Below are 26,376 nucleotides of genomic sequence, written 5' to 3'. Positions count from 1 at the left end.
ATTTAGGAGTCAACACATTGAGATACTGATGGGATCAGGCAGTTATCTGAATTTTTATCTCCAGGTATGGTTTTTACATCTGAAATGAGAAAATATTAGTTTTTGATGCTATAATGAGGTTCCTTTCTTTTTCCTCTGTCTTCACCTTCTCTTTCTGCTTATTCTGCCCAACCTGTAAATAGTAGAAATCAAGGGGAAAGCCTCACTTGGTTCTAAACTCCATAGGTTTCCCTCTATCACCAGCTTCTCAGAAGTGCTATCCACACCACTGCCTCATTCATTCCCCCCACAACTCCTTGCTGTTTGACTGCTGCAACTATTTTTTTCAGATATCTCCAGTGATTCAATGGCATTTCTTAGCCATCCATCACTTTACCTGGGGGTAGTTGTGTGTGTGTGTGTGTGTGTGTGTGTGTGTGTATTTGAGCATAAGGTTATATGCACTTATATTCCTTACTACCATTTTGGGAGACAAATTGGATTTTTCTCCAGCTAAAAAGTCAGATTGGAAGGGGGTGTGTGGGGAAGCAACCCCAAGCCCCAGGCGGAGCATTAGAATCTGCCACTAAGCAATGAGTATAGCTAAAATATGACAAAGTCAAAAATGACTAATTCCCCTGATAAAATCATAGGCTTAAGAAATTGGTTTGGGGAGTTTCCACTGTAGCTCAGTGGAAACAAATCTGACTAGTATCCTGAGAATGCAGGTTTGATCGCTGGCCTCACTCAGTGGGTTAAGGATCCAGCGTTGCTGTGAGCTGTGGTTGCAGACGCAGTTCCTATCTGGCTTTGCTGTGACTGTGGTGTAGACCAGCAGCTGTAGCTCCAAATAGACCCTATCCCTGGGAACCTCCATGTGCCGTGGGTATGGCCCTAAAAAGAAAAGAAAGAAATTGGTTTGTGTCTTCTCCCCTTCCTATCTACACGAGGTCTGGAATGTTCTCTTCATACTGTCTAACTAGGCATTGCTTTTCAGCCCAGCCTCCAGCGTGGGTTTTCCTTAAAACCCAGCAAGGTGCAAGCAGAGACGTGTGAGCATGTCCACAGCTGTTCTAAGAAATTCTCTGCTGGGAGAGTGCCACAGAGAGTCTTGGACATTGTATGTGAGATTGAGCCCTGCCAGCAAGCTAATTAAATGAGGGTTTTTTTTAAGCTCTAAGCTTAGCAGTGAGTGGGTGGCTAATTTCCTGACTCACCTATTCAAGTCATTTGTGGTCCCAGCAAATACTCCCTCTTGTAGGACACACTGCCTGGCTTTATTTGGAAGCTGTTCCATTTCTTCACAGGGTAGATAGGAATGCACAAAGTAATAGCTTTCTCTTTTGTGTGGGATAACGTTTATGAAGTAGAGTTCAGTTCTTTGTGCAAAAGGAATTATGGGAATGTCAGAGCAGTTTGGAACAGCACTGGATATTCAATTAAAAGTCTTTCCCTCCAGAGGCTCAAAGCTCGCACTGGAAAGACACAGAGTCCATCCCAGCACAGGGTGAACTTAGCAACTGGGGAAGTGGGGAGAGAAGCCCAGAGACTTACCTCCCTATTCATGGCCTAGGAAACCTGTCTGGGATTACAGACAAGCTGCAAGTCATCTTCAAATCTTGGAAATGCAAATAAACATCTGCAGAGACTAAAGTCAATATGCAATAGAGCTTCCATGGTAGAATTTTCTAATTTAAGAATAACTTTACTTTTATTACACAAGACCCTAGCAAAAGAAAAATGTTGTTAGTTGGAACCCCCAATTGAAGCCTCTTTGTTTTGATTAGATGCAGGGTCTTGACTCTATTCAAGCAAGAACAAGAGGTTACTGAGCAGAGGTAATTATTGGCCTCCTCCCACTACCACCTGCAAGGGCTGTGGATGGTGGCAAATGTAAACAGCTACACACAGGTAGAGAATACATCTCTGCCATTCCACCTATCATGATTAAGGATCTGTTTAGTTAAAATAATGAAATTGACTCTATGCCTAGCAAAATGGGACATGGCTAAATGTCATGCCAATTCATGACTTTTGTATCTGTTGTCTCTTTACCCCAAAGCTAGTTGAGTTCAATACTCCTTTCCCTAGGATAATTTTTAGTAAGTAAAAAAAAAAATAAATTTAGTAAGTAAAAATCTATTCATGACGGATATAGTCTTCAGCCTATTTGTTCATGCTTGAGGTCAGGTTTGGCAAATATACCACATATGTATTTCATGCTTCTTTTTCTCCACTTCCACCTTAGTGTGTTCTTCAAGGATCTTTCATGATCTCTCTTCTCTTTCTATGTACTTTTCCCAGGCAATCTAAGCCACTCTTGGGGCTTTATGTTCCTCTACATGCTTCTAACCAATAAATTCTTTCTTCTGCTTTAACTCTATATGGTTTCAGCCTTTTGCTTCCAGTTTTCTTATTAAACTTTTCACTTGAAATTCCGCCTGGCTCCTTAAGTCGACATGTCAAAAAACAAACTTAACAAAATTCCCCCATCTGCAAACTAATTTCTCTTATGCAGCGCATCTACCAACTGCCCAAAATTAAAACCCAGGTCATTTTTTGCTGTCTCTCAAGCACCAAGGCCCAACAATTTTCCGTCCCAAATATCTTGTGGGTATTATCACCTCTGCTCTATCCTCACTGCCATTATCTTTTATTCATTCACTCACTAAAGGCTTACCAAATTCTAGTGCCATGCTAAGGGCGAGTGACACACAAGGAAGATGAAAACCAGCAAATAAGTACAAAGCACTGTGGTCACTGACCTATCAGAACACAAGGTAGTGGATGTTTAGAGCAGAGCAGGATATACAAGAGTCTAGGAGCCTGAGTCTAGGACTTTTCCTGTCGTGGGACAACTCATCTCTTGCCAAAACATTTGGGGAAGGCTCCAGCCACATGTCCATTCCACCCTCTGCCCTGCTGCCTGCACTTTATTTCCAGAGTTTAAATCAGACTGCATCACTGTCTGACTAAAACCCTTCTATTATAGCAGGACAAGTGCCAAACTTCTTTTTTTACGTATAACTGAATCACTTTACTGTACACCTGAAATTAACACAACCTGTGTTTATACAAAACCCTAAACAGAAATGTTTATAGCAGCATTATTCATCATAGCCAAAATGTGAAAAGTACCCAAATGCACATCAATTGACGAATGGATAAACTAACTGTAGTATACCCATATAATGGAATATCATCACAAAAAGGATTGAAGTATTGATATATGCTACAACATGAATGAATCTTGAAATCATTACGCTAAGTGAAGAAGTCATACACAGAAGGTCATATACTGTATGATTTAATTTATATTAAACATTCAAATATGCAAATTCATAGAGACAGAAAGTAGATTAGTGTTTGCCAGGGGCTGGGAGGAGGTCGAAATGGGGAGTGACTGCTTGATGGGTACAAGGTTTCTTTTTGGGTTCTGGAAAATGTTCTGGAAATAGATAGTGGTGATAGTTGCATAACTTTGTAAATATACAAACTTTTTGACCCTACTTCCAAAACATTCCAACTCGGCTTTTTCTCCCCCCAGCACACTTTACAACAGTTACTAAACTCTCAGTTCATGAAATAGGAAAGGAAAGAACAGAAATGAAAATGCCCACTCTGCCTCAAAAATTTACCATGAGTATCATTTTCAACCTCCCTCTTTTCCCCTTTGGCAATCAACTCAATGGATCATTATCCTAATGACTGCTGTTCACACTTTGCATGACTGTTTCAAATATCAAGATACTGAATAGTTTTGATGAACACAGTTCATCAGTGTGTGATTATTTACTGCCCTGATGCACTCCCAGAGGCTTCATACAAGTATGTGGCATATAGTAACCATGCAGCAGACTGCCAAAAATGAATCCTTAGGAATACTGAGTCCATCTTTATACATGACTGTGACTTTAAAAGAATGTGAGCCAGGTGCCAACCACCTCTCCTTTCACAGAAGTAAGCCACTGCAATGGCATTCGTTTATTCATTCATTCACTTAGTCATTCACACATCAAACACTTATTGAGCATTTGCCAAGAGCTCACAGTCTCTTCTGGGATTTGATCTAAATTCTGTAATCAAAAAGAAGTGAGCCAGGTCTCTGCTAAGGGATCAGAGGGTTGGGGGTGGGGGGAGCATTTAAAAGGGTTTTAAAAATTAAATAAAGTGGGTTTTTTTGTAGCAAGAAGCTTGTGTGTGTGTGTGTGTGTGTGTGTGTGTGTGTGTGTGTGTGTTTGCATATTTAAGGAAGGAGGGGCATAGTAGGACTTAGATGGGAAAGAAATAGCTGCCCTGGTAAAGTGAACCAAACTGCAAAGGTAATTTAAAAAATAATATTATGTGCTTGAGAAATTATGACAAATTCAGTGTGGCTTGAGGGAGACAGCAAAGTGTGAGCAGGGGATACATACAAAGATGCTTGAAGGTAAATGGTTTGTGGATTATGGAAGACTTGTAGCAAGGAGCTCAAACTTTCTGGGGAGCCTAGAGAAATCTCTAAACAGGGGAGTGATCAATCAGATTGTTTTGATTAAAGGCTTTATGTGTGTATAGTGATAGATTTGAGAAGATGAGCAGTTAATGAGTGCTTTATAGAGATGACCACAACCAAGGACAAGTCCATAGCTATGTCCCAGCTAACTCTGCATATTTGTGTTTTTCTTCCCTAGTGACAGTGTTGGCCATCTTCCATGAACTGCATGTTGACCCCGACCTATACACACTCTTGTTTGGGGAGAGTGTGTTGAATGACGCAGTTGCCATAGTCCTCACATAGTAAGTACCAGAGCTTTACCTGTGCTTCTTGACCATGTGAAATATGCTTCTACTTGGTGATAATTCCTAATGGCTTTAATAGTATCTTTTCTCTATGTCATGGACATATAGGCAGTTTCTAGCTTTTAAGGAACTATTGCTACAGAAAATCTCCAATAATGGGTACAATTCATTAGGCACCTAATTTCTAATACTATTAATAAGTTTTGCGTTTCCAGCCTATTACAAGATACCATGCAGAGGGTAACTTTTTTTTTTCTTGGTGCGTATATTTAGCTGATTCACTTAGGGTTCCTAAAAGCATGTAAATAAGCTTTCTGCATTTCAAATCAATATTATTTAGATTTTTTTCCCTTAAGTTATTTTCCAGATAATAGACTCAGAAACCATTGTTTTTATAAGTTTGGCAAATTGGAGTTAGAAATTGCATCAGAATATCCTTTATCAGTGCAAATGTAATGTGTTATAGGGAACACCCACATTTTAAAATCATCACGTGACAAGTAAAACTGATGGAGCTTCAGCTAAGAGCTAATGTAATGTTCCCTTCATCCTGGAAGAATTTTGTTTTTGAGATGAGAACCAGTGCTCTTTCTTCACCTACCCTTTAGACACTTACTGTTTATATTTAATAAATGCCACTTTGGTGGCTTTCACTGTGTCAGAGGTCTCTTCTTTGCTTTAGATTAAGACCAACATTTTGGGCAACTGTCACATACCCCCAAGGAAGGTAGCTCTACCATAATTAAATGTGACAACAAGATTCAATCCAGGGTGTTAATTACTTCAAATCCATTTGAAAATGTATTGTGAAGTACAAAAGGATTTTTAAAAGTCAGAACTCACAGAGGGGAGTAGGAAACAACAGAACACCACTATTCTTCTGTTCTGCCAGCTGACATTTCTTAAGGCTGCTACCCCAGAGTTACCACTGAATTCAGCAACTTTCAAGAAAGAGTCTCTGAATAAATTTATATTTCAGCTGGCTACTGAGAAGGGCCTTTCCTGCGTTAAAGGAAAATATCAGTGAGTGCAAAATAAGAGCAAAAGCCATAGCAGATTCACAAATGCTAAAGGATGCTTTTAAAGAAACATCAAGAACAATTAACTGGAACATCAGGAATCTCTGTCCAAGAAATACTAGTATTAAAGGAACATTTGGAGTAAAAATTTTTAGAAATCTGCTGAGTCCCTCATTTTCACTTCCTGAGCTGCCAAGTTTTAAAAAGCCAGGCAAAGCAAAACCACTAAAGCACAAACGAGCTTGGGGAAAAATCATGCAGCTACAACCAAGGAAAGGTTTGGCCTTTCCACTTCAGTACCACCACTCACAGTAGTTTTGCCTTAAAAATGCAGACTCCAAGGATGAATGTTGATGATGTTGAGCACAAGCCTGAGATGGGATACATTTGAAACAATCCATTTAATACTTCCTCAGGTCAATAAGTGGTTATCACTGGCAGTGTCTTTTCTACTCTCCTATTCATGTGTTGCATGTCTTAATAAAACATGTTTCCCACCATGGCAAGATCCCTTCCATTCTAGGCACCAGGCACTTGTCATGCTAGTGGAAATCTTGCGCTTCCCAGCTTTGGCATTTCAGGTGTTGTGCAGAGTGACTCCCATGAATTTTAACTTTAAAATAAAGGTAATTCAAAATTAGAAATACTTGACCTGGAAACTTCCACACATTCACATCTGCAGGCTCTCTCTTCTGCCTGATGTATTTGAACTCCACCATACCCTTCCAGGAGCTCTACTGAGTGTTAATGTATGACTGTCCCTCTGTATCCATGGGGGATGAGTTCCAGGACCACTATTGATTCCAAAACCCATGGGGGCTCATGTCCCTTCTATCAAATGGCATAGTACAGTCAGCCCTCCCTATCCAAGGGTTCCATGTCTGCAGAGTCAGGTCACCTTGGATCCTTTGATGAGGAACCCAGGAATATGTATGGAGGGCCACCTGTACCTAGGTTACCCTGGCTCTGGGCTCTCTGTCCACCAGTCCTGTCTGTTGTTAACTACTTTTTTCACCGTGCACAATTTTCCATGTGTTTTAACTCTTCACTTATCTCACTTGTTTCTTAAACTTAGTTTTTACAGCACATATGACAATGTCTTTTTATACATCTACTTAAACATGCATTCCTCTCCTTTTAATGCTCCATCCTCACACTCTCTTCCAGCTATCTTCTAGTTCCCTTGAAAGAGCACTATTTGAAAATTTTTTATGACTTTCAGACCAAAAGTTCAAACATTTGTCTTCATTTTTCTGTTCCTTCCCTCTAAACTTTGCATCGTGTTCAGACACAATTCTCTGGCTTATAACTTCATGTTTCTTTACACATGCAAAACTCTCTCCTTCCCAGCTTCTGTTTCTGTGTAATCAAGTCCTTCACCACACATCTCATTTTGCTCCTTCAGGAACCACTAGCCCACATTCTAAGTCCCTACTCCACTCCTGTATGTGCCTCCATCAATTCTCTGCCAGCTCAGCAGTGCAATCTTGAGTTTACATGTATATTTGCCTTTCTAGATAGTAAATTTTTGAAGACAGAGTCTTTGCACTTGAACTATACTTTATTTTTTTTTTTATTTATTTTTTTTTGTCTTTTGTCTTTTTGTTGTTGTTGTTGTTGTTGCTATTTCTTGGGCCACTCCTGCGGCATATGGAGGTTCCCAGACTAGGAGTCGAATCAGAGCTGTAGCCACCGGCCTACGCCAGAGCCACAGCAACGCGGGATCCAAGCCGCGTCTGCAACCTACACCACAGCTCACGGCAACGCCGGATCGTTAACCCACTGAGCAAGGGCAGGGACCGAACCCGCAACCTCATGGTTCCTAGTCGGATTCGTTAACTACTGCGCCACGACGGGAACTCCCCTGAACTATACGTTAAAAGAGCAAATGAAAACCTCTTGTATTTTTTCCTTTTTCAGTGTTCCATCTTTGTGTGGTTTTGAAGTTTAAGAATAGAGATTAGAGCTTTCATTATACCATGGAAAAGAAAAGATACATTTTGATGTGAAATCAAGTACAGTAAAGGACCTAAATCATCAACCACTATGGCCTCAGCAATGACTTCAGAGCCTCTTTGGAATGGCAGTACATTTTCAATTACCTTCCCTTCTTCCAATAGCACATCTCCTTCTTTAAGCACCATCCTTGGAGTTCCCTTGTGGTTCAGTGGGTTAAGGATCTGGCATTGTCACTGCAGCAGCTTGGGTCACTGCTGTGGCACAGGTTCAATTCTTGGTCTAGGAACTTCCACATGATGCAGGCATGGAAAAAAAAAGAACCATCCTCTTAGTATTTCAAAAAACTTTGTTTTAAATAAATAAATAAATAAAATAAAATGCCTATTTAATTAAAAAATTATTATTAGTTTTGTGGCAGTACTGTGCTCTAGTATTTTTCATTCAAATACAGAGTAATTTAGCCATGTTTTAGATTAAATTTGCTTTTCTGTGCTAATCTAAGCAGCAAGTAACTAATTATAATACTGTTTCTTAGGTGAAATGTGCTCTGAATTTCAGACAATTAATGTAAAATTGAATTTGATGACCACAACTCTTGTACACAGCAGGTGTCCCTAAGGCTTAAAGTGATGCAGAAATTTTAATCTTAAGATAAAAGCAACTTTATTTAAAAAAAATTTGAAAGTAAATTTTTTTCTGATCCATACTATTACTGCAAGTATATAGGGAATTTCATGACCAAACATGTATGCATATTGGTTCATGAATAAATTCCATATTATGGCTTTATATTTCTAAAGATTGTTTAATAGGCAATGGAGGAAAACAAAAGATATATTGAAGAAACCTTGAAAGACATTACCTTTAAAGGCAGCATGGTAGAGTAGAAAGAGCCCTAAATTTAAGTCAAAAAAACTTGTGTCCGAATAGTCACCAGAATTAAACTGTATAGTTATCACAGTTGACATAAAATCAACCCAAACTGGAATAAACACAAGGGGGATCTATGTTGGCTGATGTAACTGAACAGCAGGAGTAAAAATGCCTCAAGAAAGGACCCTGTGAAAAGAGCTAGACTCTCTCCTCACTTGGCTTTTTCAGTGTTATTTCCCTCACCTGGTCACAGGATGGTTGCTGGCATCTCCCAGGGCTGTATCTCTCTTTAGGAAAATAGAGCAAGAATCTTTGTCCCATTATCTCCAGCCCAAATCTTAGTACACCTTATAGATTGTGAGGCCATTTCAGATCCACTTGTGGCCAGGGAAATGTGCTGCATTTATTGTCTCAGGTCTCAGTCACCATCTTCATGAATTCAAGGCAGTAATTGGTTCTACTTAGAAGTACATAAACTGAGACTGGGGAAAGGTGGGGTTGTTTCTCAGAGTAACAGTGCCCCAAAAAGGGAAAAGTAGATGCTGATCAGAAAGTAAAGCTAAAAGACTATGACAATGACTTTATATGGCCGTAAATTTTCCACACTTGTTTCCTTACTTATATCTAATGTGTAAGAATGGTTGTTCTATATACATTACAAAATTACTTTGGGAAATAAATAAAGCAATATCTTTAGAAAGGCTCTATCATCTATATAATTTATGTAATCTATGCTTACAAACATATACTTATTATAATTTATATAGTCATTTATATCAATATCTTTCATTCTGCTTACGCAGATCTCTCTGGTTTCATTAAAATGACTCAAGATTGACCTGCTGCTAGTGAAGCATTCCTTCATAGAGATGACATTTTATGAACCAAGGAATAGAGAGAATAACTATTTTATATGTGATTTTCACCTTTAGGAATGAACCCCTTAGTTAAAGCATAATGTCTCAAGTAGATAAATCAAGAACCAGAGGTTGAAGTCTATTACTTAAAATATTGCAAGTACTTACAACAAAAACTGATGCTACTTTTAGAAATTAATTGGAGGAGGAGATTGAAGAAGGCAGGACCAAGTCACCTAAAATACTACATCTCTCACAGTAAGGAATCAGTATGTATGAGTGGAGTTGATAAATTAAGAAATGGAAGGTAAATGCATAGTATTTAGAGTCATAGGGCAGCCATCAGAAGAAATAAAAACATAAATGGTTAAAAGGAGATACTTTTGCTATGTAGGACCCTGATAAAGGGGGAAAAGATAATTTAACTATTTTGTATCCTTTCATACTGTCTGAATGTTTGTATGTGTTTGAATTATATTTATTTAACATACTCTTCATATGATAAAATATTAAAATAAAAGAAAACCAAGTTTATTTAATGGTGATAGAGTCAAGCAATCCTAGCAGTCACTATAAACAAAATTAAATGACAAAGGATAAACCAAGGAAAGCACCTTGATGCATATGTTGATAGGTTAATGGTCTTTATAGTATATGTAATGAGTTATTAATCTTTTTAATACAACAAATGTACTAATTATGTTACCTGAGGTAAATTACTTAACCTCTCAGTGCTCTAGACACATCATTTATAAAGTAAGGATGGTAATAGCACTTACCTCATTGGGTAGGATTAAACAAAAAATAACTGGAACAGGCCTGGCTCCTAACACCAAATAAACATTAGATATTAGCTGTTGATATTACTCCTGTTATAAAAGACCAATGAAGAAAAGCTAAGCATAGTATAAAAATGAACAAAGGATGTAAGTATATAAAGAATGAGAGAAGAAACATAAATGCAATACTCTACTAAATAAGATTGGCTTCACTAGAACAAATTAAACCAACATAAAACAAATCAAACCAACAATGGAGTATCATTTTTTGCCTGGCAAATCTTCAAATTTTCAGAAAAAAAGAACAATCATACTTGGAGTAAATTGGAGTTCAGGGAAATGGGAACCTTCCTACATTACTGGTGAAAGAGAAAAGAGATAGAACTCTTACAAAGGCACACTGGCAATGTTTATAGAATCATTGGAATTTATGAATCCTTTCATCCATTTATTTGGCAATATTTATAGAATCATTGGAATTTGTGAATCCTTTCATCCATTTATTTCATTTCTAGAAATTTATCCTAAGATGCAGTTAAGAAGACCATGTGCAAAAATTTCTCCATGGAAATGAGTGCATTGATTTTAGTAAGAAGTCGTAAATGAATTACTAGTTGGTTGAGTAAACTTTAATATATTAATGTCATGAAATCCTGTGCAGACATTCCAAAAGATGATAGAAAAAAATGTATTGACGTTGAAAGGTATTCACAGTGTTTTTAAAGAAAATAAGAAAAATTTTAAATGATGTGTACTATAAGATCTATTTTGGTTAAAAAAAAAAAAACAGCCAAATTCATGTGTGTGTGTGCACGTATGTGTGTATAATTATAACACATTATAAGTATAATTTATTTATAAAATCACAGTATTAGCTGGGACCAGAGGTGATTTTTATTTTATTTTTACTTGTATATATTTATTGGAAATAGATTAAACTACTTATGATCAACTCTAGTCCAAAGAATCCCCATTAACATACTTGATAATTGGCAATATTCTTTTAAGTGCAGATTCTACACAGGTTTAAGTCTGAAAATTTTTTCTACCCATTAAAAAGAAGAAAGAGGATTTTAAGTGTTCTCAGCCATTTATCTGCAAAACTGAAATATTGCTAGTATTGTATTGAAACATCTTCTTGTGAAATAATTCCACATTGTACAAATGCCTCCAGATTTTCTTGGAGATAAAATAAAAATCTCATTAAAGAGCCGACTCTTAGATGGTAATAAGTACATACTAGGTGCTTTTATTTTCTGTTAAGCAAATGCTTATAAGGAAATTCAATGTAGATTATTAAAAGAGAGGGAGAAATGGAGCATCATTTTCTTTCTTTGAATAAAAAAGTGTTACGCTGCTTAAAAGCGTGATACTGGCAAATGCTTGGCACCTAAAGTGAGTGACATTTTGAAAGACCACATTTCTTATATCCTATGCATCTTAAGGGAAATTTAACATGGAAATTAATGGGATGGCTGTGAGATTCAAAGTACCATGTGACTAAGAGGAACCTTGAGATGTCATCTAGCCACTCAATAAAAATGTACTGAGCACCTATATGTGCCCAGCATTAGGCTAAGTGATGGTGATCTAGATGGACGGGCACAGTCACCCATCCCTGCTCTTAACCAACTCCTCACTGAAATAGGAGAATGATCGCTGTAGCAGGATTTAATAGGTGCAACAAAACCTTGCTCTAAAAAGCATCCCAGAAAAGAGCTATGTGAGAATTGCTTATAAACCTGTATCACTAAAGAAATCTATTATTTCTCTTAATATTTCTCTAAGTAGAGTACAAGCTTCTCGAAGGCAAATTATACTCTTTTCCATCCCCTACGACATGAAGCTAATTATCTGGAAGGGTCTCAAAGAATTACCGAACAAGTGAGATAATATACCCTTTCAAATACAGGTGGGGGCATTTTACTAACCTCTCATTAAAATCCATTCCAGGAGATGGATGTTTAATATTCTTCATATTGCTTCTTCCAAATATATGAAAAGGCTTATTAGGAATCCTCATTAGCTCTACTTCCTTCCCCATTTGACCCATAGCTGTAAACACAGAGGTGATAAGAAGGTGTCTTTTTTTGATGAGAATGAACCAAAACTGTTATTACAACCAGGAAGTATAATATTTCTCATGAATCTGATTAACTTAAAAACAAATTTCTTATATCTTGACACATCCTTCTTTTTTTATTTTTGTTTTTTGCTTTTTAGGGCCTCACCCACGGCATATGGAGGTTCCCAGACTAGGGTTCTAATTGAAGCTACAGCTGCTGGCCTACGCCACAGTCACAGCAACGCCAGATCCGAGCCTCTTCTTCAACCTACACTTCGCAGCAACGCCAGATCCTTAACCCACTGAGCGAGGCCAGGGATCGAACCCAGGGATCGAACCCACAACCTCATGGTTCCTAGTCAGATTTGTTTCTGCTGCGCCATGACAGGAACTCCTTGACACATCTATCTGAGGGTAATTCACTTGGATATTTGCCTTGCAAACATAATCAGCATAAAACACATTTATTTTGATGCCTGTCTAGATACTGCTGGGATACATAATTAAAAAAAAAAAAAAAAAGTTATTGTCTTTTTTGCTTAAGGACTCCTTGTCCTGACAGTCAATTCCATGCCAACTGCATCTTTTAGACACCAGGTGGCACCACCTAGCAGGAATGGCAATGGGTTTTGGCATCTTTAAGAAGCTACTGGGAGGCGGAGCTCAGCTGACCTCCAGCTTAAGTCAGAACACCCAACATTTGCTGCCTATACCCCTGCCTGCTGCTGCAGCCTTTTTTGTTTTTTTGTTTTTTCTCATTCCTGATCCCTGGTTCCTGTTTCCTGGCTATGACTCTGGCATCTCCTTCACCCTAGCGCTAAATGTCCCTGTTCAGATTACGGGGAATTGACCTTGGCTTTACCCTGTGACTCCATCCTTTGTCTGTCAGCTTAGATCTGATGTTTATATTCACTGCTGCTTCAGAACTCAGAACTCGATTTGCTTCATGCCAAACCATGCACTGCAAACTGATCTACCAAAAATAAATAAAATAAATCCATGTTGATGGTTTCTTTTCTCAATTCCATTGTACTTTAATTTATTGATGTATAAGTCAGATGTAAGTGACAGAAACACAATTCAATTTAGCTTAAGCAAAAGGAATTCACTGGCTTATTTAAGAGGAGTTAGGCTGACTCTGAGCATGCCAGGACTTAGGGATTCAAATGTGGTTGTCTATTCTTTCTTCTTCTTTCTTGGCCCTGATTCCCTCTGAGTGTTAGCATCATTCTTTGCTAGATAACTGCACAGATAGATAACTACGAAGCAGGAGAGGGTAACTAATGGCACTTCCAGGCTTATATTGTTCTAGCTCAAAATAATATTTACATCTCCCAATACTTTCATATCAGCCACAGAGAAAGAATCCTATTGGCTCTGCTTGTATCAGAAGATCACCTCTAGGCCAATCACATAGTATTCCATGGAAATTAAACATGGTGATTGGCAAGATATGAATGATAGCCCCATCTCTGTGGCTAGTGGCATGGAATCTATTATTAGAAGGATGTGATTGGGAGACAAATACAAAGGGCATCCCAGAACAACAGCTACCATATTTCACAATAATAGAATATTCAGAACATAATGAATTGCAATTAAGCAGATAGGCCCTATGCCTTTACAAACTTAAGAAAATGCTTTATCTAGAAAGGTAAAAATATTTTCTAAATGTAGAATCGATTTGAAGAAGAGAAAAAGAGATTCCCTAGGTGTGAGAAAAAAGAGAGGAATCAAGGCAAGAGTGACAAGCTACCACAGTCAGTGGCTGCATGTTTTTGTATAGGATACAGACCCAGAACTTTTGGAGCTGGAGCCCCATTTCCATGGGGAAATCAGAGCCTTGTCTCTTGTAGACTCACTCATAATAACGAACTTGAGCAAAGTTTTTGAATGAAGCCTGGAGTTTCAAAGTGCTCCTTTTGTCAACAGACCCTGTCCATCAGCTTTAAGAAATGGCAAAGAAACTTTTCATCTATTTAGATTTTGCATCAAAATTCCTGGCCTGAGAAGTTGTGATATAGGAAATACAAACCAATGAATTAAAAGGTCTTAGAACAATTGAAACACCTGGCAGCCTTATTTCCCTTTGCTTATTTCTAAATATGCTAAACTTCTCTGAGTGATTCTATCTCAATCCAGACACATGGAAATCTCACAGTAGAAAACAATCAATCCTTCCTGCAAATAAATTCATAATAAAAATTTACAAGCCACAAAAGGAAATAACTTCACTATGAGAAAAGCCAGGAGATAAACAAAACAGTGAGAAGAACAAGCACCCTATGGAACTAAATAAAAATTACAAAATCTTGAGATAAATTATAAAATGAACATAGCAAAATGAATAAAGAGATAAATGGAGGAGCAGAAAAATAGTTAAGAAAGAATAGTAAAATAGGAAACAAAAGAATGTTTCAAAATGAAAAATGTAGATTTGACATTAAAAACTAAGCAGATAAGATAAATGTTATATTAAATCCAGCTGGTTAACCAGAAGATAAAGTTTACAAATGACCCAGAATGCAAAGCAGAATTGATTTGTGGAAGTACTTGAAGAGATAATGGATGATAATTTTCCAGAATTGAATAGAAAAATTGAAACATCGTATTATGTCCAGAGCTGAATAAATTAAAATTAACCCACATCCAAATATATTATAATGAAATGTGAGTTCATCAAAGACAAAGTGTAAATCTTAAAAGCAACCAGAGAGAAAAGATAAATTATTTACAATGGGAAACATTTGGATGGCAGCAGTTTTCTCATTGGCAATAAAAGCTGCCAGAGGACAGTAGAATAATATGTACCAAGTATTGAAGGAAAATAATCTACAAACAAGGTTCTAAATTTAACTAAAATATCACTGAAGAGAAAGAATGAAATAAAGACATTTTCAGATAGACAGAGTTTACCACTCAGATAATCAGTGATAGAAATGAGAAACTGAATTCATAAAGGAGTGGGAGACGAAGTGTGGTGAGCAAAGAATTTGGTCAATCATAAATCCAATAAGGAATGACTATGACAATAATGATGATGATTAACAGGGAAGGGTACATTATGGAGGTAACAGGCACTATATTATCTACTGCGGTATTCAAAGACATTGGATACAATGATAGCGGAGGGAGAATTGATGGTGTGTAGAGGAAGTGGAGACACAACAAAAGAGCTGTTTTAAAGCAATCCAATTTTGACTCAAGTAGCCGTGTTCATTAAAATGTTTCTCAAAATCCTGCAAGACTCTGACAACTGATAATCCTTTTCAGTTTGGTTTAGAAATACTAAAATCAACTTATATGTGCTTTGAACCTTTAGAGGGTCTTTAATAACTTCAAACTGTATAAAGTATTTCTATACATTAGGAAGCTGGTTAAGCATCTTCCCTGGGATCTTTCCATTTTTCTGCTCAAGATTATAGGCTTTCTCCTTTGTACCTCTAGTGTCTCAAGTGTTGGACCCATTATGTTCTCTCTGGAGGCTGTCCTTCATCTTTCTCATTGTCTTCCTGGGTTTGCTTACTCTTTATTCTGATTGCCTCCTATTCTCTTATTGTCAGGTTCATGATCCACACAAGGAATTCATCTGTGCAGTTCTTGCCAAGTCCCAGGAAAAGGTTATCTCTATAGGTGGAAAGCAGGGGACATTTTCTGCCACAGCCATTGTTGATACGCTACATGATGGCGATTCTTTTAAAAAAATTTGTTCTTTATGTGTATGAGTGACTTTGAGCTAATGTACTAAGCAACAAATCAGTTTTGAGAGAGTTGAAAGAGGTAGTTCTGTCTTCTTATATATGTTATCACTAAGTCATAGTAGCTTCTTATTCACTTTTGGCCCTGTTTGAAATTTTGCCTCACTCTGTACACTGAAGAACCTGGTGCTGTTCTCCAGTCTCAGCCTAGGGTGACCAGCCATATATTAAGAGAATAATTTGCACTAAGCAACCAACATATGCATGAAGCAGAGGAGGACACCAGGGTGCTACTGTAATAAACACCAAGAAACTACTGACCCACGGGCCAGAATATCCATGCTAGCACAATCAGCTCATTTTCTTTCTAGAGCCCAGCTACTTAGGGAGCTAAATCATAATCAGCATCTACTTTATTAATTCACCACAGGAAATTATCGTCACCAAGATTTCAAGTGTCCCAAAGATCATATATGATAAACGCAATCTTTTCTGTAGGCAGACCTGCATATAAAGACAGATAATATCTGGAGGGATGTATGGTCAGCATGGGAACAGATGAAGGGTAGATTGATGAATCAGATGTTTATCTTCATCTTTCACACAAAAGGTATTTTTCCCCCATTGGAACTTGGAATTTTGAAGCGGTAGGCAACCACTCCCCAAATCCATGTGAACACTGAGGACGATTTAAAACTACTCAAAGTTTATTTAGGATAACTAAACCTTGCTCTCTCCCCACTACATAAAGCTGAGATGGTTACTTGCAGTGTTTGATTCTGTGATTCTTGTCAATTCTTCTGTGACTAATCACTCCTTCTGAGTCTAAAGAAAGCTTTAGCTCTCACTTCAGAGAGGAGGAGGTATATCTAAACAAAAAGACAAAATTTTATATTTCAAGAGCTCTGGGTTAAGTTTCTTTTTTTTTTTTTTTTTTTTTTTTTTTTTGTCCTGAGGGCATATTTTCTTTCCAGTGTGTTTAAGCTTGACTTCTCATTCTGAACAATCAATAAAATGCCTTTTTATTTTAGGTGATCAATTCTGAATTTTTTTCCCAAGAAAAAAAATCCAGAGAACAAGGGGCCAAATCAATATGCAGTTATAATTTTGGTCTAAATTAAAAGCTCTCTCTTGGCCTGGAGAATATAATCTGTTCATATTACTTGGGCTCCATAATGAATTTACATGGCAGGCTTATTGCAGGTTTTATGTCGGCTCTGCCTTACTTGGGCATGTAATGCTCTGGAATCTGATTAAAACTTTGGGGGAAGAGCAGCTGTTCAGCCATGGAGGGTGAACTCAGGCCCATTTTTCAGAACATGACTATAATGCCTGACACGCTTGCCAGCTATTGGATGATAAATGAACTATCTTTGAATGCCCAGCTCCTGTGTTAATAGCTTTAAAATATCGGTTGTTTACAGGAAAGAAGTTGGGAGCTCTTAGCGATTTTCCTGTCCCAGGGGTCCTCAAATACATCGTTTTTTTCATTGCCAGAATGGCAGTCATATTGAAGGGCAAAGGAAGAAATTCTTTCACTATTTAGTTTGTTTTTCTTAGGTTTACAGCAAGAGTTTCTCATTTCAAAAGATAGTGGAGTGAGTGCCCTGTGAATTTTTATATGAAATGAAACACATAAAATCCAGACCGCATCCTTGTTGACATTATCCCGTAGTATCCAAATCATAAAGTAATTTCATCTGACTTTTCTAAAGGTATTTAATTCAACTGAACATATGAAAGTTAAATTCTGAAGCCTGCGCCAAATAGCTTATTTCCAGAATGGCAATTAAATGATCAAGTTTGATCTAATGCCATTGATGCGAGCATGCTATACCTGATGTTATTAAGTTAAACCCTAACCCTAATATATTTGGAGGTTTATTCTTTTTATGTTTAACCTTGTCCCTACTCTCACCCGCCTACTTTGTTTTTATGGACATCAGAATATCTTCTAAATGGAGTTAATTCTTAATTATGTGATTATTGAGTGCTTATATTTTCAGACATTGCCTATTGCTCTATCTGCTTATAGCCTTTTTATTAGCATGTTTATAAGAACAAGTTATGAAAAGTAAAAAATATATACACGTACGTCTTCAATTTTGTTTTATTAGTAGTTCTGATAAAAGTATCAGGAGAATTTTAATCTTAGAACATGCTTCGTGTATGGATTGTGTGTTTTACTTTCTCCATGAAGAAGGGAAGATTGGGTTGGGAGTCTGGATAATGACTTTACCATTTACCAACTTTATGCCATTGAGCAAGTCAGTCAGCCTTTTCAGTTCTGCTTTCTAATTCCCTCAAAATAGGAGCCTCAGTATACATATCAATCCCAGTTTAAAATATAAAAATCTGTTGGGATTATAGAAGTGAGATTACACTGCAGATATAGATTATCAAGACAGATAAGATCAATGTCATGGAGAACAAAACTATAGAAAACCAAAGTTCAAAACATGTATAATTATTTACTAAGATGGAATAAAAGACTATTTACATCCCTAAAACAAGCATAAGTTGAAATTTTAAAAGTAAAATCATAGAAATTTAAAATATAAAATTCAAAATAATACTTGAGCTGATGTGATTGTCTACTTAAAAATATGAGAGACTCAGGGAGTTCCTGTCGTGACTCAGTGGTAAAGAAACTAACCAGTATCCATTGAGGATGTGGGTTCAATCCCTGGCTTCTCTCAGTGGGTTAAGGATCCAGCGTTGCCATGAACTTCATGGCTTGAATCCCACGTTGCTGTGGCTGTGGTGGAGACTAGCAGCTGCAGCTCCCTCCTAGTAGCCTGGGAACCCCCATATGCTGTAGGTATAGCCCTAAAAAGCAAGAAAGAAAGAGACTCAAATGGCAAAATTTAGAGAGCTCAGAAATACAGCTGGACAGAAGGCTGACACAAAAAAATCAATAGTTTTCCTAGACTTCAGTAACAACTGATGATTAAATATCATGGGAAAATTATTTTGTTTACCATACCATTTTAAAATCTAAAATAATTGGAATATCCCTCATGATATGTGAGAAGAAAAAACCTTAACTTTAGTGAAGGACAAAAAAAGACACCTTCAATAAATGAAGAGCCCTGCTGTGAAATAGGATGGGAAGATTCAATATTGTAAAGTAGTCAACCCTTCTCCCAAGTAAACTGTACCTTCAGAATAATCTCCCTTCTCAAATCCCAATGGATTTGTAAGGTGATTCTAAAGTTCACATGGAGCTTGTGCTTAAGACAGCAGGATAAAATATTTTATTCTACTAGACCTGCTGAAAACAAACTAAAACTATGAGAAACATTGAAAAAATAGAAAGGAAATTTTTATAGCATATGAAGCAGAGAAATAGTCACAATTCCAAACCATAAAATATGAAATGTTTATGTATGAAATATTGCTGCCAAATACTGTGAACAAGAAATGGAATGGTGCTGACCAAATCAGTTCCTTTTAGACCTGACAACATATCACATCACTGAAAGGACTGGCTAATATTCCATTGGTTAGGGTTGCAGATAAGATCAGACTGAATGGGCCAAGGAAGAAACGGGGGGAAATAATCTGCCCCTTCAAAATGAAAGATGAACAGAAATCGCTCTGACCTACATTGCAGTTTCCCAGCTAGGGCACTGCAAGAGGCTATTTGCATGGGAGGAAGGGAGGCAACAATTTCTAAATCAAAACATAATTTATCTGTAACTTATGGGTCTTTTCTCAGTGGCACTCAATTTGAATGTCATGGGCTGCAAAAAGATGTGTGCCCAACAGAAAGAAAACAGATTTAGTGACAAATGAGACAGACAACTTGAGGGAGTTTTCAAACATGCCTCAAATTCTTTGACACTCCCCTCATGGAGAGCTGGAGTCTCCTTGTCCCCTTTAATCTATAAAATGTAGAGGAAAGGATGAAGTGCCATTTTCCAAGCTTAGGCCTTAAGAAACTAGCAGCTTCCATTTCATATCCCTTGTGACACTCTTCCTTGGAATGCTACCACCTTTCTGTGAGGTCAAGCTGCTCTGCTTTATGATGAGTGCTGAGTCCTGTGGGTGGTCCATCCTCAAAGTGAATCCTTCAACCTCTTAGAGTTGCTCCAACTGATTCCATGTGGAGCAGAAATGAGCTGAACCTGCTGAGCTCTGCCCAATGTGCAGATTTGCATACAAAACAGCTGATTCTTGTTTTAAACCATTCATTCTGGGGTGGCTTGTTAAATGCAATGATAGAGAACCAGAGAAAAACCCAAATTAAAGCTGCAGTTGGCTTCTGTTTACTTTATTCAACCCATTTCCCTTTATCCCTAGACTATACTGTTCTTTAATAAATAAAAAGTCTCATTTAAAGATGAGTAATAATCAAAAAGGAGGGAGTGCGACATGTTCATTGAAACTGCAATACATATATATATATTTTAAGCCAAAGAAGAGCCCATGACCTCCCAAACAGATTTACCAAAGTATGACAGAACAGTCTGGACAAAGAATTCTCCATTATTAGGAAGACAACATGAATTTTGTCTTTCTCTCAATATAGATACAGATAGATATATGATTTAAGATTTCATAGAAGAGACATAAAATAATCAAGGAAGATTAAAAGTGTGCTAGAAGAGCTCAGAGAAAAGCTAGAGAGATAAAATCACTTAGAAGATAAAAAAAACACTTTAGAAGCAACAAAAATAGAATGAAATTCTCTGAAAACGCTGTCAGGGACATAGGGGACAGATTTGAAGACATAACACAAAACAAAGTAGAAAAGAACAAAGATACAATAATGACTACAAGCAATAGGACAGAAATGGATGGCAGATAGTTGAGTGTTTTTGAAGAATAAAACACATGGAAATTGTTATAAAACAATATTCTTCTGAAATGATGTAATAAGTGGACTGAAAGACTTGAAGGACCCACTAGATGCCAGGAAATTTTCATTTGGAATCATCAAAAAGATGAGATAATCTGGCAAAGTTATTGAATTTCAAGCGTAAAGAAAGAATTATGGGGCTGTCTAGGCAGAAAATCCAAGTCACTTACAAAAGCAGAAATAATCAGGTTGGCCTTGGATTTCACCACAGTGACATTCAATTTCAGAAGATGGAAAGGCCGCACATTTTCGCTTCTGAGGGACAGAATGTGAAACCCAAGTCAAATTGTTCTTCCAATATAAAGGCAGCAGATTAGGTGTTTTAATAAATAGTGTGGGTCAATGGGCTATTCCTTTGGGAGAAAAAGTTAAATGCCTAAATCCTAAAAAGGGGTTACAGAGCAAAATACTAAGAAAAAAACTATGAAAATACCAGGAACTATTTCTATAATTTTGGAATGTTGAGGTTCTTCCAAAATAAGACTCAAAACTTAAAAACAGTAGAATTAAAAATTAATCAACTTAATGGAAATGCTATAAAATCAGTTGTGATGATCATTGTACAACTATAAATGTAATAAAATTCATTGAGTAAAAAAAATAAATATATACTTATCTAGTGTTAAAAAATTAATCAACTACACATGAATTTTCAAAGGTAAATAAAAGCATAAATAGGAGAAAAATGACGGGCTAGAAGAAAATATTTGCAGCATCATCAACAGTTTTAATGTTTTAAATATACTCAAAGAACACCTACGAATCAATGTGAAAAACGTAATACAATAGAAAGTTGAATAAAAAATATGAACAACTAATTTACAGACCTCTCTCTGTATGTGTGTATATATACATATAAATATATATAGTCAAGTAAAATGGTGTTTATTTACAAATGGAGAAAATACAAATTCAACTGGGACATTTCACATCCATCCAATTGACAAGATTTCAAGCGTTTTTTCATGTTCAGTTCAGTATTGGCAAGAATGAAGAGGATTAGGCATTTTTATGCACTTTGTTGTCAGTATCACTCAGCATTTTAAATGTTCCTAGTAAAACTACTTCTAGTAATATACTTCTATAAATATTTCCTTATGCAGACAAAGATACCTGTACAGTGCATCACTGTAATGACAACAGAAATGTAAACAGCCAAAAATATCTATTGATAAGGAAGAGATTAAATATATTGTACTACATACAAACTAGGGAAAACTTTGAGCCTTTAAAAAGTCGACATAAAGAAATCTCAGATATTTTTAGTTACAAAATAATGTTTCTGAAAAATACATGTTGTGTAATAGCATTTATACAAAAAATGATTTTGTATATAAATGTAAGGGAATGACGTCCAAATTTTACTCTATATACTTTTGCATTGCCTTAACCTTTAATACAGAGAGTGTATTTCTGTTTTACTTCTGTGGTAAATGCATTTTTAATGGGAGTAAAAATGCCTCACCTGCTTACCTAGTAGAGGTTTTAAATTGTGTTAACTGCTACATTCTGAGCACCTATAACTGGCAGTAATAGTTGGCCATCTGTTGTTAGTAGGTCTCCATCTAATGCATGAACAAATAGGGATGTGTTGAGGATCCAATGGGAGGATGGTTGTTAAAGGATTATACAAGCACAGATATTTGTGTGACAGCAACATCTGACTTTAAATTGTAAGAGTTAAACCCTAGAGATGTGTGTGCCTCTCATGCCAGAGCTATGGTGTAGGTCGCAAACGTGGCTCGGATCCCATGTTGCCGTAGCTGTGGCGGTGTAGGTCGGCGGCTCCAACTCCAACTCAACCCCTAGCCTGGGAACATCCATGTGCTGTACCAGCAGCCCCAAAAAGCAAAAATAAAAAGAAAGAAAGAAAGAAGGAAGGAAGGAAGGAAGGAAGGAAGGAAGGAAGGAAGGAAGGAAGAAAGAAAGAAAGAAAGAAAGAAAGAAAGAAAGAAAGAAAGAAAGAAAGAAAGAAAGAAAAAGAAAAGACAATTGAAATCTTTGGCCAATCTATTTAGATCATTTTTGATTTGAATTTCCAAATTCCTAACCACATAATAGTGTTTAAGAGGTACTGGATGTGTGCATCATGAACTTGATTCAGGAAAATATATTTACATAAAATCAAAATTTTTTGCCTTTCTACCAATGATAATGCAGTTCTAAGTACTTTGGGAACAAATCAGGCAATGTAAATTTGTCGTGGTCCAGGATACAAGACAACATGACTGGAGGTGGCCAGTTTGTGACTCAGGTTTAATTGACATATAAACCATTCACTTCAACTAGAATCTTCTCATTGCCACTACCATTTCAGGCCACCCTTATTCTGACCTTTTTTCTTTTGTGCCTGCTCTTTTATCAGCTACGAATTCCCTCCTCAATCTTCTGTCTCCAAATGGTTATTGTTTTGCAAAGCTGAGATCACATCCTACTTCACCAACAAACACTATCAAGAACCTTCCAGCCATATATTTCCTTCTCTGAAACCCCAGGGACAGCTTTATTTGGAACCATAGCCTCTCAAAGTGACACAGGGCTCTGAAGGGCAATCAATCCAGTCTCAGATAAGATTGCCTTCCAACATGATCAGCAAAGTATTTTGTTTTGTTTTGTTTAATCTGAATTTATTGCCCAGATTTAAAAATCAAGAGAATTAACATAAAAACCCAGATTTCTGGAGTTCTCCTTGTGAGCCAGCAGGTTAAGAACTGGACATAATGTCCATGAGAATGCAGGTTTGATCCCTGGCCTCGCTCATTGGGTTAAGATTTAGCATTGCCGCAAGCTGCGGTGCAGGCCAACAGCTGCAGCTCTGATTCAACCCCTAACCCAGAAACTTTCATATGCTGCTGTCGTGGCCATAAAAAGAAAAACAAAACAACAACAACAAAAAACAGATTTCTGGTTTCTTTTGAAAAATCTGTTACAGGCGCTAATGTTCAGAGAGCATAGATAACATCTCCCTGACAACAATTAGCCAGCTTTAGGAAACAGCTGCCTTCCCCTTTAACCTGGGCACAACACCTCAGGCAATCACAGTTCCCAACACTCTCTGTTGCCCCTAAACTGAGCCCAAGTGTCATTTGCCTGGAGCTATTGAGTTTGTGCAGCAGCTTTTTACAGGAAAGTTGAGAGGCATTATTTCTTCTTCTTATGTCTCTTTCAAAGGAAGAAAAGAGTAAGGCTGTCCTCCCTCCTTCACATTGCCTGCTCAACCTCTGTCGAAGTTTGAATTTGCCACCTTAGTATTGAAGAAGAGCATCCTCTCTTTCATATGAAAGACATTTTGATATTTTTTAAAAACTACCAGAAAGGATTAAATGTTTTCTCCTGTACAAATCCCAATTTCTATTCTACATAAGACATAGTTCTGACTTCATCATCTTAGTTGCTCTACTGTGAACGGGTTTGCTGTTATGTTTTCAAAAGTGCATTAAAATTTTTGACACAAATGCAGGGATTATTTTTAATCCCCACTAAATTTTGTTTGTATTTATGCAAGGCGCTCGACCTCTCATCAGAAACTGTGGAATAATGTGGGGAACTGAGAGTTAATGAGAAGCAAAATTTAGTATTTGGGTATTGATTTAAGTAGCAATGAAAATCAATATTTCTAGTAGCTTGGCAGAGAGCTCTATTTAGTGACTTATTCTGTTTAATATTTTTTATCAATGACTGAGATGGAGGGGCAGATTGCAGGCTTATCAAATTTGCAATTGCTATGAATCTAAGAGGTATAGCAAATATACTGAATAAGATGCTGATATTCCAGGAGATAACAACAAGCTGGAGAAGTAGACGACCACATGTATTTAAGGTTAGTTTGGGGAGTTCCTGTCATGGCTTATTGGTAATGAATCTGACTAGGAACCATGAGGTCTCGGGTTCGATCCCTGGCCTTGCTCAGTGGGTTAAGGATCAGGCATTGCCGTGAGCTGTGGTGTAGGTCGCAGACATGGCTCGGATCCCGCGTTGTTGTGGCTCTGGCGTAGTCTGGTGGCTACAGCTCTGATTAGACACCTAGCCTGGGAACCTCCATATGCCACAAGAGTGGCCCTAGAAAAGGCAAAAAGACAAAAAAAAAAAAAGAAGATTAGTTTGGTATAATTAGTCTTTAAATTATTAATTACCATGTCATCATCATCCTATGAGATTTTGTTTTGTTTTGGGGTATTAATTAATAAATAACCCTAGTTAAGAGCATTTCCAAGAAATACACTTTAAACAAAGTCTGTGATATGAAGAAAATACATTGAAATATGAATTCATTTTTTTAATTTGTTCAAACAAGCAAATTAAAAATCAAGCTGTAAATGAGAATTCTCTTTCTTCCCCTTAGATTTTCACAAAATGAACTCAACTCATGGCCTGAAAACTAATCTCTGACCATTTTTCCTATGAACTGCATTATCATTAATACAATGGATATTATCTAAAAATTTCAGATAATCGTCAATGCAAAAAGAATTTGCCTTAGCTTATATGATTAAGAGAAATGGCTCTTTGTTCTTATCCAAGAATCACTCCTTTCCCCCAGATAAACTGACCCTCAGAGAAAAAAGACAATTCATTGGAGTATAAGGTGTTTATGGTTATCTTGGAACTTCCCAGATGGCTGTATTTCTAGAATTTATCTTTTTTTTTTTTTTTTTGGTCCTTTTTTCATATCCAGAGATCTCTACTATTCTTGAGGCACACTGGATCAAACATGTGGTTGTTTTATGTTATTGTCTTTGTGGCCTTTGCCTTTTTTCCCCATTTCAGTTGGTTGGTTTAGGGAGTTATTTAAACAAGTCTGAATTTTCTCTAGAGAGTTCATTTTACCTCTCATTGATTTTGAGGCATTTTATTGATGAGTAACCAAAGACAATTACTGTAAAGGATAACAAAATGTTTTCTGTCAATTTCTTTCTTTTCTGTTGTTTTATTTTTGTTTTTTAATTTTTTTCTCCTGACCAAGTTGAGGATAAATCATTGTTGAATTCAACAAAAGTACATATTTTTGTTTTTTCATTGAGCCTCATATTAGCAGCTAGGGAATAAAAATGGTATAGTTGGACTACCTTTCATCCCCTTGCTAAATGTGATTTCACTGCTACTGTGCCCCATCATCCTCAGTTGTTTCTTTAGACTTATTGGTCTGTGAGAGTAGAATGCTTCTAACCCATTCATCATTGTATCCCTAGTGCCTGGCTCATAATAGGCACTCAGTGAATACTTGCTGAATGAACAAAGCTCTCAGGGCCTTTGAACATGCTATTCTTTTTGCCTGGTATTCTTTTCTCCTGCTCTCTCCTAGAGCTCTCTCCTTTCCACTCTCTTCCTTTCCTGGCTAGCTCCATTTCATATGTCCAGTTGCAATTTAGAGTGCCTAAAGTGAGCTTTGCTTGACTATCCTATCTAATATAACTCTCCCCTGACTTTCTCTCTCTCTCTTTCTCTCTCTCTATGTGCCTCTGTGTCTCTGTCTCTCTCTCTCTCTGTCACACAGACGCGCA

General features: G+C 37.0%; 1 protein-coding gene across 5 annotated transcripts in view; it reads left to right on the top strand.

Moving 5' to 3' along the window:
• The window catches only part of SLC9A9 (solute carrier family 9 member A9), a 674,266-nt gene that overhangs the window by 303,820 nt on the left and 344,070 nt on the right, over positions 1 to 26,376 (top strand). For all 5 annotated transcript variants that reach the window (XM_021071131.1, XM_021071130.1, XM_021071133.1 and 2 more), the window contains one exon: positions 4,653 to 4,758. In XM_021071131.1, the coding sequence (XP_020926790.1) occupies positions 4,653 to 4,758 (106 nt within the window). The remainder of the gene's footprint in view (positions 1 to 4,652; positions 4,759 to 26,376) is intronic.

This window comes from Sus scrofa, chromosome 13 (genome assembly GCF_000003025.6).
Source record: "Sus scrofa isolate TJ Tabasco breed Duroc chromosome 13, Sscrofa11.1, whole genome shotgun sequence".
In the NCBI taxonomy this organism is placed as follows: domain Eukaryota; kingdom Metazoa; phylum Chordata; class Mammalia; order Artiodactyla; family Suidae; genus Sus; species Sus scrofa.
This window is presented reverse-complemented; position numbering and strand designations above follow the sequence as displayed.